Source organism: Capricornis sumatraensis, chromosome 5 (genome assembly GCF_032405125.1).
Source record: "Capricornis sumatraensis isolate serow.1 chromosome 5, serow.2, whole genome shotgun sequence".
Lineage (NCBI taxonomy): Eukaryota > Metazoa > Chordata > Mammalia > Artiodactyla > Bovidae > Capricornis > Capricornis sumatraensis.
In genome coordinates, this window is record NC_091073.1 from 92,403,363 (window position 1) to 92,416,556 (window position 13,194).

At 37.8% G+C, this 13,194-nt stretch overlaps 1 protein-coding gene across 1 annotated transcript; it reads right to left on the bottom strand.

Moving 5' to 3' along the window:
* Window positions 1–664: 664 nt before the first annotated feature.
* LOC138079873 (14-3-3 protein zeta/delta) lies at window positions 665–2,250 on the bottom strand. The gene has a single exon (XM_068972630.1). The coding sequence runs from the start codon at window positions 2,200–2,202 to the stop codon at window positions 1,465–1,467; it is 738 nt and encodes a 245-aa protein (XP_068828731.1). The 5' UTR covers window positions 2,203–2,250; the 3' UTR covers window positions 665–1,464.
* Between the last annotated feature and the right edge of the window lie 10,944 nt (window positions 2,251–13,194).

Here is a 13,194-nt window from a genome sequence, read left to right on the forward strand (position 1 = left end):
GAGTTCCCAAATGACCATTAGTTTAAATAGAAGGAAATTTCAAATCACACAAAAAAGAATAATAAAATAATTTTATTTACTCAAGTAAAAGTCAAAAAATATAAAAAGAAGTATATAAAGAAGACAGCAGAGTAAAAATTAAATAGGGCTTCTGCTCCTGGACTTGACAGAACAAAGTGGTTCAAGTATCATTGCCTCTGATGCTATAAACAACTATTAAACTGTAGAAAATATGTAAAATAACCATTATCAGGAATTAAACAACAGACAGCACAACACTGGGATTCTCCAAAAATAAAAACATACAAGTTAAGCTGAGCATCATGATAGCCCTAGAGCTCTGCTTAGAGGTTACTTTTCTATTTTGGACTCAAGGAGGAGTAACAGGCATTAAGGAAGCAGAGACTGCAGTTCCAAGTTGCTGAAGCGATTGGCTTTTTTTTTTTTTTTTTGAAAAGTCCATTCATAAAACTTTTATTCCACTTACATGAACTTAATACACGTGTTCTTAACAATTATGCTTGGATTGTTCATGAAAATCTCATAAGACATTAAACAAAGCTAGCCATCATCTCAAGTTATTTCCCTGTTAACTATTTTTTACAGCACATGCATGTTAGGCAAGTATCAAAAAAAAAAAAAATCACAAAAGCAAAAAAAAAAAAACTAAACTAAAAAAAGTTAAATACATGGGTTTTTGTTTTACTGCTGTGCTTGATACACATGAAGTAATGAATATCAAGCAATTCATTTTTACTGCATCTTTACTTGTACATTTGTTCTTAGGTTGCCTAAAACATTTAAATACAAATAAAATGAGTGTAGCAAAAATAATGAAAGCAAACAGCAGGTAACTTTACAAATAATGGAATGTGAACCGTTTCTGCCCTTATCCAGAGTAAATTGGGTCACACTAAAGGAACACTTCTGTAGCTGCAGTCAACGGTGTGCACACTGAGTCTGAGTATTCCACAGATAACACATGGTTTAACATGCAATATCCATGGGATATCCATTTCTACTACAGCTTTGTAAATGCTCCAAACCTAGAAAGTACCCACAACTACACCTGTGATTGGAACCAATTATCCCTTTTATTCCCCACCAGGACATACCAATATGCAGGCAATTTTCTTTGCTTAGACATGGAAGCAGTTTTAACACTGGCCCTCATGAAGCCACAATGTACCAAAAGTACTATGCCAAACATTTATAACTTGTATAAAAATTCCACATCCCCATATTGGCCACCTCAAGATGAAAACAGATAACTCCCTAAATGTTAACTGGCTCTACTCCCCTAATATTAAACATAAAAACCACATGGGAAATAGAGAAATTCAAATAGAAGTAACATAAACCTGTCATAAATCGTAAACAAAAAACTATTTGTGGGACAGCATGGATGACAAATGGTCTACTGTGTAAATTTTAGAATGAGGCAGACAAAAGGTGGAAGGCAGGTTAATTTTCCCCTCCTTCTCCTGCTTCAGCTTCGTCTCCTTGGGTATCCGATGTCCACAATGTCAAGTTATCTCTCAGTAACTGCATTATTAGCGTGCTGTCTTTGTATGACTCTTCACTTAATGTATCAAGTTCAGCAATGGCTTCATCAAATGCTGTCTTTGCAAGAGAGCAGGCTTTCTCAGGGGAGTTCAGAATCTCATAATAGAACACAGAGAAGTTAAGGGCCAGACCCAGTCTGATAGGATGTGTTGGTTGCATTTCCTTTTTGCTGATTTCAAAAGCTTCTTGGTATGCTTGCTGTGACTGATCCACAATCCCTTTCTTGTCATCACCAGCTGCAACCTCAGCCAAGTAGCGATAGTAGTCTCCTTTCATTTTCAAATAGAAGACTTTGCTCTCTGCTTGTGAAGCGTTGGGGATCAAGAACTTTTCCAAAAGAGACAGTACATCATTGCAGATATCTCTTAGCTCGGTTTCTATTTTCTCTCTGTATTCTCGAGCCATCTGCTGTTTTTTCTCAGCACCTTCCGTCTTTTGCTCAATACTGGAGACGACCCTCCAAGATGACCTACGGGCTCCTACAACATTTTTATAAGCAACTGAGAGAAGATTCCTCTCCTCATTGGATAATTCAGCTCCTTGCTCAGTTACAGACTTCATGCAGGCTGCCATGTCATCATATCGCTCAGCCTGCTCGGCCAGTTTGGCCTTCTGTACCAGCTCGTTTTTATCCATGACTGGATGTTCTGTGTCCGGAGTAGGTGGCGACGGACGGATGGGGCTCAGCAGTCTCCGCGATTGGCTTTTAAATGGAAGTTACCAGTGGGCGGTCAGCAGAGAGATTGAAGGTGGGTTATCTATCGGCTTGAATATGCACAAGATGAGACTTTGGGAACCTTAGCGGAGATTGTCTGCTTATAGGGCTGCCTTTTGGTTCAACGAATTCTGTAAAGGCATTTTCCAAGTAATTAACATTCATTTGAAGCTGAGCACAGGGAAGATATTATTAAAAATTATCTTCACCCAACCTAATCAGAAAATGTAAATAAACATAGAAGCTTAGTAGATGGAGAAACTAAATGAGAAAGCCATTCATTTTGCAAAATAACTCAGAATGCACAACGATCAGGCCCATTTGTAATATTACACATAAAGACACTTGATGAAGTGTCTTTAAGCTTGTTTCAAGAACCATTTCCTAGTAAGTCATATTCAAATTATAGATCTCATGTTTAGAGATCTTTAGCTAATAAATATCATGGCACGTGACTCATTTCTCATTTGTGCGCATCAGTTCTGTTCTTACTTTTGCTGGACTATCAAAGCAAGAACAACCAGGGACGAGTACTTACGACTCCTGGTTTCTTTATGTAAACTAGAGGCAAATAACTGTGGTATTCAGATACAAAAGCTACTGAATAAATATGTTATGGTTATTTGAGCTTATACTGCCAAAAAGGGCTATAAACTGCATACAAATCATAGTTTTATTATATTTTCCTGATTACCTCATTCAACAAATTATTTTTTAATGTTAACATATGGCAATATTGTTTTGGGAACAGGAATTAAGCAGTGAACAAAACTAACAAAAATCTTAGCCCTTATGGTGTTTGAAGATAATCATAGTAAGAAAAGTTAACAGTACTTAGAGGGTTGAGTTTTTTTTTTTTTTTTTCTGGCTAATATTTTTAGGAATAAGTTACCCGTGTGATTTTTTTTCATTCTTTGGCTTTATTCCTTAACAATTTAGGCTGCTTGTTAAAGAAAAACTGCATTTGATTCATTCATGAGAGTCATGTATCCGGACTTCCCTGATAACTAAGTTGGCAAATAATCCACCTGCAGTGCAGGAGACAGCTGGGTTCAATCCTCGTGGTTTAGCTGGTAAAGAATCTACCTGCAATGCAGGAGACCTGGCTTCAATCCCTGGGTTGGGAAGATCCCCTGGAGAAGGGAAAGGCTACCCACTTCAGTATTCTGGCCTGGAGAATTCTGCCTGGGTTGCAAAGAGTCAGACACCGACTGGGCAACTTTCACTTTTAATCAAGTATCAATAAATAGTTTTAGACATGTGTAATATACTTGAGACTTTATACATACTGAGAATTTATTCTGAAGAAATAATTCAAAATGGATAAAAGTATTTCACCAAAAGGACATTCATCACAGGTTTATTAGAGCAGATTTTATTTTCTTTATTTTGTTTATACATATATTTAAATTTCTCTACAATGGTGACTTTTGTTAGAAAAAGAATATTATTTTTAATTCTTTAAATGTAATTCCTTGTACCATCTATGGAAAATTAGGTCATGAATAAATAAACATAAAACTTTTAAAGCTTTTAAAGTAACATATTTTGAACCTAGAAGTCTATAGGTATGCCTATACCCTAAGCAAATTATGAAATTTGTGGAGGCATCTTTGGCTGAAAAATCAGGACATTTCTTAAAGCAATGGACTGAAGAAAAAACTTTTTGTGAAATATTCCTAAGGTAATCAAGTTTTAACTTAGTACTTTTTGATGTGCACTGCTATATGTTTTTACATGAATGAGAGTTAATTCTTAGGCAGGTTGATAAGAAGTCCGGGGTCCCCATGGAGAAGAAAGGGGTCTGAGGCACTTGAGAAGGAGAAAAGAACAAACTTTTTTCTATATTCCTTCATCTTAGTCACATAAAACTCTTTTCTTCTTTAAGCCCAGAGCTAATGATTACACAACAAAACAACTCATCTTGCTCAAGGATATGTTTTTCCTTAAACTCTGTACCAGTGATTATATAGCAACAATATATTCTGCTCAGTTCAGTTCAGTTCACTCAGTTGTGTCCAACTCTTTGCAACCCCATGGACCGCAGCACACCAGGCCTCCCTGTCCATCACCAACTCCCGGAGTTTACTCAAACTCATGCCCATTGAGTTGGTGATGCCATCCAACCATCTCATCCTCTGTCATCCTCTTCTCCTTCTCAATACCCTGCTCAAAGGCACATTTCTCCTTTTTAAGAACCTTCTGACTAATTCTGTCATCTTAAAATGTTTATTGTGGGAGTGCGTCTAGAAAGATCTTTCTATTGTTAGTTCTGATCCCATTGTCTTAAAATGCATATTGTGGGAGTGGATCTGGTAAGACTTTTACAACCTTGAGACATTCTTTTGATTTATTGTAATAACCAATTGAAAAACTATATAGTTCCCTTGCTAGACTAGCCAGGGAGGCACTCTCTGTCCCCCTTCTGATGTCTATGTCAGAAGCTTTCTCTGTCCCTCTTTATACTTTAATAAAACTCTGCTACACAAAAGCTCTTGAATGATCAAGCCTGGTCCCTGGTCCCGAAGTTAAAGCTTCTTCTTTGGAGATCATGAATCCAACATTGTTCACCATAAGCTGTCAATGAAGGAACACTAATTTATAGGAAATAAGCTTTCTATTGCTTAAATAGAAATGCAATTACATCAGTGACAATTGTCCTGAGTTTAAGAATTACTCTGGATGAATAGTGAAATCCTTCACTGTTAACACTCTGCTAAAAGTGATGGCTAAGGATTTTTTTTATTAAAGTCAGGTGAGTACAAAGATATAGATTCACATATCCTGACTATCTGTGTCAGGAAATTTTAAAGTAAACTGGAACTACTATTGAAAGTTGAGTTAATATTTGTAGGTATAGGTCTCTCTTTACAAAAAAATAAAAAGAAAGGCTTAGCTATTGAAAGCTGTCACTGAACTGGGCTAAAGTCAGTCCATGCTGAGCCCCTTTATATGAGTGCAGCGCTCTGTGAGTTGGCATGCATTAGGTTTGAAATGATTGGTACATGAAGGAGTAATGGAATGTACCATGTTTCTTCGTGCCCAGAAATATGATCACTGGTAACAAGAAATATTTGCTTTTACCATATTAGTTAGATTAGATTGAAGAAAAATTTCCCTAATTTTCATTTCAGATTAGAGTTTACTTCACTGGTTGCTAACATCTGGATTTTTTTCATAGAACTTTAAGAAACCCCATTTCTTTTGCAGAGGTAATTTAAGCTCTAATTATGGATACATTTACTTATTTCATCAGCACACTTGCTAACATAGCAGAAAAAACTACTATCTGGAAATATCCTTTAGGATCATAAATCTGTAAATCTAGTGCTTTTATGTTCTTCCTTCATGTTAGAGTGTGTCCTCCATTCCTATATCCTGATTCACTTTCTCTATGGCTACAAACTAGACCACCAAAAATACCAATTTTTAAACTATATCACCGCAAATATCAATAAGACAAGCCATCATATGATGCATGAGATTTTCATACACTATCTGCAGCTGAATCCTTTCAAGTCAATATTCCAGAGAAATAAAATCTTCTGACCAGTCTTTTAAGATTTACAAAAATGGAAGTAATACACAAATGGCATTTCATTGACTGTCCACTCAAGCCTAGACTTTGCCTAGTGCAACACTTTCAATGTGTCATAGTGGTGCCAGTGTAGGGTGAATTGTGCAATTGTGCCCCCCTCAAAATAGTATGTTGATGTCCCAATCCCAATATCTGTGAATGAGACTTTATTTGAAAATGGTATCTATGCAGATACGATCATGTTAAAAGGAGGAAATATGGAATTAGAGTATTAATTGAATTTCCTTCTTATACAAGGAAAATTTGGACAAAAATACAGACTGGGAAGAAAGTTGTATGAAAATGGAGGCAGAGATGGGAACTATGTGTTTACAATGCATGAAACACCAAGGATAGTGGCTCAGATGGTAAAGAATCTTCCTGCAAGCAGGAGATCCGGGTTAATCCCTGGATTGGGAAGATCCCCTGGAGAAGGGCATGGCAACCCACTCCAGTATTCTTGCCTGGAGAATCCCATGGACAGAGGAGCCTGGCAAGCTACAGTCCATTCGGTCACACAGGGTCAGACATGACTGAAGCAACTTAGTACACACTCACACACCAGAAGCAAAAAGAGGACTTTGAAAAAGACACTTTCTCAGAGCCTCTAGGAAAAACCAGCTAGATGGACACTTTGACTGTGGAGTTCTAGATTCCTCAACTGTGAAAGAGTAAATTTTTGTTGTTTGAAGCCACTCTGCCTGTAGTACTTTATTATGCAGGACCAGGAAACCAAAGCAGGTGCCAATGGCTTTATGCAAGGGGACAACCACACAGAAAATGTTCTCAAATGTAATATGCAGATTATCATTTTTAAAAGACAGAATGAGAAAAGCTAACTAAAAGGGTAGATTGATTTATATTGGGAAGACAAAAAATAGCTAGTAGACCCTTCAATTCTTAAAATTCTCTGGCTCTTAAATAAGAAAAACTGTGTAATCAAGCAGTTATCCACGCTTTATTAGTCCTCATGAGATTAACTTACTAATGAAGGAATCCTCTGAAATGGAGCATGCTAGTCTGGCAGTCTGAGTCAAGACCCCTTCATTTGTGCTCCTTGGTGAAATGTTATGTCAATGTTTCTTTATACCAAAGGAGAACTTTGGCCTAAATTATCCATCTTGCCTATCGAAATCAGGCTTCCCATGTGACTCAGTGGTAAAGAATCCGCCTGCCAATGCAGGAAACTCAGGAGATGCCAATTTGATCCCTGAGATGGGAAGATCCCCTGGAGGAGGAAATGGCAACCCACTCTAGTATTCTTGCCTGGAGAATCTCATGGACGGAGGAGACTTGTGAGTTACAGTCAGTGGAGTCACAGAGTCAGACACAACTGAACAACAGAACAGGCACCACATGCACGTATCAAACAAAATCACGTGTTACATAAACATGATTTTAGTGTTCATATAATTGTTTTTCAGAATCTAAATACTTAACATTCTTTAAACCAGGGAAACCATTTCTGGGATACATATATTTCTAGTGTAAATTTTTTAAACCGAGAAAAATAGCATAAATCTTTTCAGGAACTATAATTTAAACTTGAACCAAATAAAAACATTTTCTTGGAGAGACATGCTCCCACAAAGCAAAAAAAGAAAAATAGAAATAGTTTTAAACAAAAGTGCTTGATTTAAGACAAACATAAACAAAGCAAAACAGAAAAGGTCTTGCTCCCAACCAAACACTGCATAAAATGTCAGTATAACAGAAAATGTCAAAAGAGAAAAAATTTAACCTTTTTTTCAAATCCCATTCATTTCCTACACACTGTGAGAATCTTTCCTTTTTAAATAAAAATTTGCTTCCTTTTTCATTTTGCAGGAAAGAATATAAATCAATCTGGCACTGCCCTATAAAACTTAGGCTTGCACTAAACAGAATCAACAGAAGTGTGAAATGATCTTCCCTTCCTCAGTGCTGCCTTTCCTTCAATGGACTTAGAGCATCAATAACAGAGACCGTTTACAGTTCGAGGTCGTGCAGCAGAGAACAAAATGAACCTTAAGTTTAAGTTTACCCTTTCCTTTGCCCAGGGCAATACAGCAGAGTGGAAGGGCTGCCATTTACACAGCACCAGGAGGGCCCTTCCCATCACATGGTCTACGTTTCTAGCATCTCAGCAGAACAGTTCAGAGTTGACCTCTCCAGTGAGTGGGTGAGAGCCAGTGTGGCTTCATCACTTATTAGCCGTGTCACCATGGCAAGTTACTTAAACCTAAGCCTCAAATTGCTCATCTACTAACAAGATAATAACATTCTGTGATCATAGGATGGTTAAGGAGCAGAAAATAATGCAAGTACCAGGCATTACTTGAAGGAACTCAACAAATCACTTAAGTATTGTTAATATATATAAGCTTAGGGGAATGGAAAGTTAGAAAAGGTTAAATCTTCCTTCTGGGTCTCTCCTCTACAAGTGCCTTCATATATATGTTCCCCACCCTACTTCCTGACATTCTCATTTATTTTGTTCTCACAACACTTTTATTAAACTGCTAAAGCTCCAGTTAGGAGGTGATAGACGCCTTGATAGAAAAGAGCCGTTACCTCAGCTAGGTATGGTAATAGAGATTCAGCTTCCAGTTTCCTACAAACCGTGAAAGGCATGTAAGCCTCTGCTCTGATGCCCTGTCAGTGGCCTAGAGAGGTGACCAGAATGAGTGAGGAGAGGCTGAGTTAAAGACACACGTAAGCTGGAGCCTTTGTGGATGCTCACCCATAGATAAACAATCGGGGAGTTAGTAATGAGATGAGTGTCCTCTCTGCCAGAACACTGGTAATTTTTGACCCAAGAGCCAAAAATCTCAGGGGGGCTGCTGGTCCCTCAACCAGTAAGCCTAAAGATGTACACTGAATTTCAGCTACATCAAAATGAAGGATTTTACCCAAGAACCAAGACAGAAAAAGCAAGCTGACTCTGGGTACCTCCCTTAAATGCCAACTGGTATGTCAGCAATCTTGAAATGAAACTGTTGGACCAAGCAGACATTTTCCTCAGTGCAAATAGTCCTTCCAATATGTGTCACATTAGATCTATGTGAAGGTATCAACTATAAAAGAGTTTCTTATATTAAGTCACAATAAAAATTTCAACTTTCAGAATTAATCTTTTTGCCTTCATTCACTCAGAAGTAAGCTTGGTGTTATTTTGGCAAGCCTTAAAATTAAGTCCTAGATTTGATAGAAATAAAACAAGTAAAAATTTTAGTGAGCTTTTGTTTGGAATTGGGGGCTTTAGAGTGGGTCATATTTATAGCTTGTTATGTATTCTAAGAAAAATGCTAGAAGATGGGTTTGAATAAAAATTGCAAAGAAAAATTATTTCAAAATGAAATTCAAATCTTTTTATTCTCCATTAATCAAAGTGTGTACTGAGATTTCATTTGACAGTCAACTATAATTTTGAAAATTCAACCAAAAATTATTCTTTTTAAAACTCACTGGAATATAAGCATACTAAAGAGAATTAACATGTTAAATATCTTATGAGATTTCTTGCCTTTGCTGCATGAGCTGTTAATATTTTTTTAAAAAGACAAAACCATTATCCATATATGTCATTTATATACTATATTTGTTTTTCTCTTTCTGACTTACTTCACTCTATATAACAAGTTCTAAGTTCATCTCAACATATATACACCACCATGTGTAAAATAGATAGCTGGTGAGAAGTTGCTATATAAAACAGGGATCCCAGCTGGTGCTCTGTGATGATGTAAAAGAGAGGGTTGGGGATGGGAAGGGAGGCTCAAGAGGGAGGTAATAGATGTGTAATTATGCCTGATTTTCACTGTTGTATGGCAGAGACCAACACAACATTGTAAAGTAATCTTCCTTCAATTAAAAAAAAGTCTAGGAGAATATGTAATAAAATGATAACTTCAGAAGAAAAAAAAACAAAAAACTGTCATCCAGTTTAGAAGGACAGCTCTGATTATTAACAAGAATGGTCTTCCCAACCTATAAAACTGTAAAAACAAAACAAACAAAACTAACTTACTGTGTGTTAACAAAGTAAGAATACATTGTTGGAAGTCTGTGTGAAAGTTGGTTATAGAGACAAGTTCCACTCATGTTTTGCTGTGTGTCCTTTGTGAAATGAAGGCTAATGTTTCCTTAATGAACTGGAATAAACTAGCAATTATGCTCATTTAGTCATTCTCAAAGATGAAGATTTACTGTGAAGATAATAAAACACATATAGTTAATGTGGTGACTATGGTTCTCAGAAAAGAATTTATCTATAGAGACATAATAGTCAAACCACCTTTTTCAAAATGTGTACCCTAGTCAAGGCTATGGTTTTTCCAGTGGTCATGTGTGGATGTGAGAGTCGGACTGTGAAGAAGGCTGAGTGCCAAAGAATTGATGCTTTTGAACTGTGGTGTTGGAGAAGACTCTTGAGAGTCCCTTGGGCTGCAAGGAGAGCCAACCAGTCCATTCTGAAGGAGATCAACCCTGGGATTTCTTTGGAAGGAATGATGCTAAAGCTGAAGCTCCAGTACTTTGGCCACCTCATGTGAAGAGTTGACTCTTTGGAAAAGACTCTGATGCTGGGAGGGATTGGGGGCAGGAGGAGAAGGGGACGACAGAGGATGAGATGGCTGGATGGCATCACGGACTCGATGGATGATGAGTCCTAGTGAACTCCGGGAGTTGGTGATGGACAGGGAGGCCTGGCGTGCTGCGATTCATGGGGTCGCAAAGAGTCAGACATGATTGAGTGACTTCACTTTCACTTTTCACTTTCATGCATTGGAGAGGGAAATGGCACCCACTCCAGTGTTCTTACCTAGAGAATCCCAGGGACAGGGGAGCCTGGTAGGCTGCCGTCTTTGGGGTCGCACAGAGTCGGACACGACTGAAGTGACTTAGCAGCAGCAACAGCAGCAGCAGTTTAAAAAAATGACTATATTGAAGCGTTCATTATATAACAATATATTTCAATTTATGTCTAATGTGTCCTTTTTCTACAATACACTATGAACTTTTAGAGAGAAATTTGAGACAAAACATTTCCTTTAATATTTTTGTAGAAATGTACTCATGAACAGAATGATTTTTAAATGTCATTAAATGAACTGAAATTCACACTGCATTGGCCATCACTCTTTAAATGATAGAAACCAGATTCAAAACTTACTTAACTCCATGAACATTCTATTTAAGAAGGGGAAAGAATTAAAGGTTTATTCTGAATGTTATGTTTCCCTATAGTAGGAATAACATTAAGAATTACATTTAATGCTTACAAAGAGCCAGATATAATGCCTAGTGTTTCATGCAGCATTCTATATCTTCATTTTGAAGTTGCAAAAAAAATTCCATGCAATAAACTGAATAACTTTCCCTGGCACCCAGGTAGATAAGTAGCAAAACTGGGATTTGAAAGCAGAGTTCTGACTAAGAACCAGTGACCTGAGCCACTGCACTTCAGACTCTAAAACTGAGCACTTTGATATTCAGGTTCTACACATAGATGTGAAAACAGTAGAGGTCAAGAATAAAATTTCTATTTTTTGTAGCATGGTATGAAAAATTCATATTTTTCCAGTTTCCAATGAAAATGCAAAAGCTGTCATCAGGAAGACAGAAATACTTGATATTTGTGCCCTTATTCAAAAAGAGATCAAAACAGAGATGATTTCCTCTTTGTTCCCAATTCTGTCCTGCCTCAAGCCTCCACTATATTTCTCAGGAATCTGTCCTTAGCTCTCTTTCTTACTTGCAGTCCTTGTTTCCTTATTTCCATGTATTTCTGATGATTCCTAAATTATAACTCAGGCTGCACCCACCAGTCTCCTGAGTTCCACTCCCCAATCCCCACTGCTTCCTGTATATCCCCTTTGCATATTTCATAGGTATCATATCTTACGCAAGTCCCAACAAAGTTTACCATCTCTCTTCAAGCCTGCTTCCCTATTCCATCATCAATCCTTCTTGATCGGTGCCATCTTTACCCTTCAGCTCTCTCAAATTTAAAACATCAGGGTCATCTTCTTCCACCCAACTGTATTCAATTCCCTGGTGGCTAAAACGGTAAAGAATCTGCCTGCAATGCAGGAGACCCAGTTTGAATTCCTGCGTTGGGAAGATCCCCTGGAGAAGGAAACAGTAACCCACTGCAGTATTTTTGCCTGGGAAAACCCCATGGACAGAAGAATCTGGTGGGCTACAGTCCATGGAGTCACACAGGGTCAGACATGACTGAGCAACTAACACTTTCACTTTCATTTTCAATTCAATAATTGATCACTTAAATCTAACATTCTGCTTCTAAGGTGTTTCTTGTATTCACTATGTCTTCATATCTATTCTGCTTCAAGCCCTTAACATTTCTTTTCAGGACTCTTGCAACAGAATCTTTAATGGTTTCTAATCTCTTCCTCTCCAATTAATTCCCTAAATATAATAGTAGGCTATGATATTGTGACTTACAGTGTAAAACTAAGCTAAAATGGAGTCACTTATGTTGAGAACAAAATGGAGTTGGCCAATGCAAGTACATTAAAGAAGATGAAACTTAACATTACCTAACATCAGGCAATGGCACCCCACTCCAGTACTCTTGCCTGGAAAATCCCATGGGCAGAGGAGCCTAGTAGGCTGCAGTCCATGGGGTCGCTAAGAGTCAGACACGACTGAGCGACTTCACTTTCACTTTTCACTTTCATGCATTGGAGAAGGAAATGGCAACCCACTCCAGTGTTCTTGCCTGGAGAATCCCAGGAATGGAGGAGCCTGGTGGGCTGCCATCTGTGGGGTTGCACAGAGTTGGACATGACTGAAGTGACTTAGCAGCAACAACATCAGTTGAGGGTATTTAAAGCTCACTTTAGAAACCAGAAGAGGACATCACCAATCCTCAAACATCAAGTCTGTTCCCAGCATGTTTGGACTTCCTTGTTTCTCTAACTCAGTTACCCTGATCCAAATAAGGAAGAAGACCACAGGCAATCAACCAGTTGAAAAAAGATAACTTCCAATTTACCACATAAAAAATGCTTGGTCTGTGAGCAACTCAAAACTCAGCCTTGAGTTTCTAGATTGAAACCCTTGTAATAAACTCATCTTTCAGCTTTGTTTTCTTTGGTGTGCAGAGTTTTGTTTCTGACAATATGAAAAAAATGTATATCTGACCTCATCCCTGTTTCTGGCATGGAGCTCTTAGGATACATGGAATTTCTAAGTGATGAGAACATAAAAGTGTGTTTTCTCATGTTAAGGAGGTGACTCTTGGAAAGTGTTTAGGAAGGGGGTTGGTTGCCAGTAGAACCAAGCATCTGATTAAAGGGTTAAAACTTTCAGTAGCCCCCTACCTGTGCCA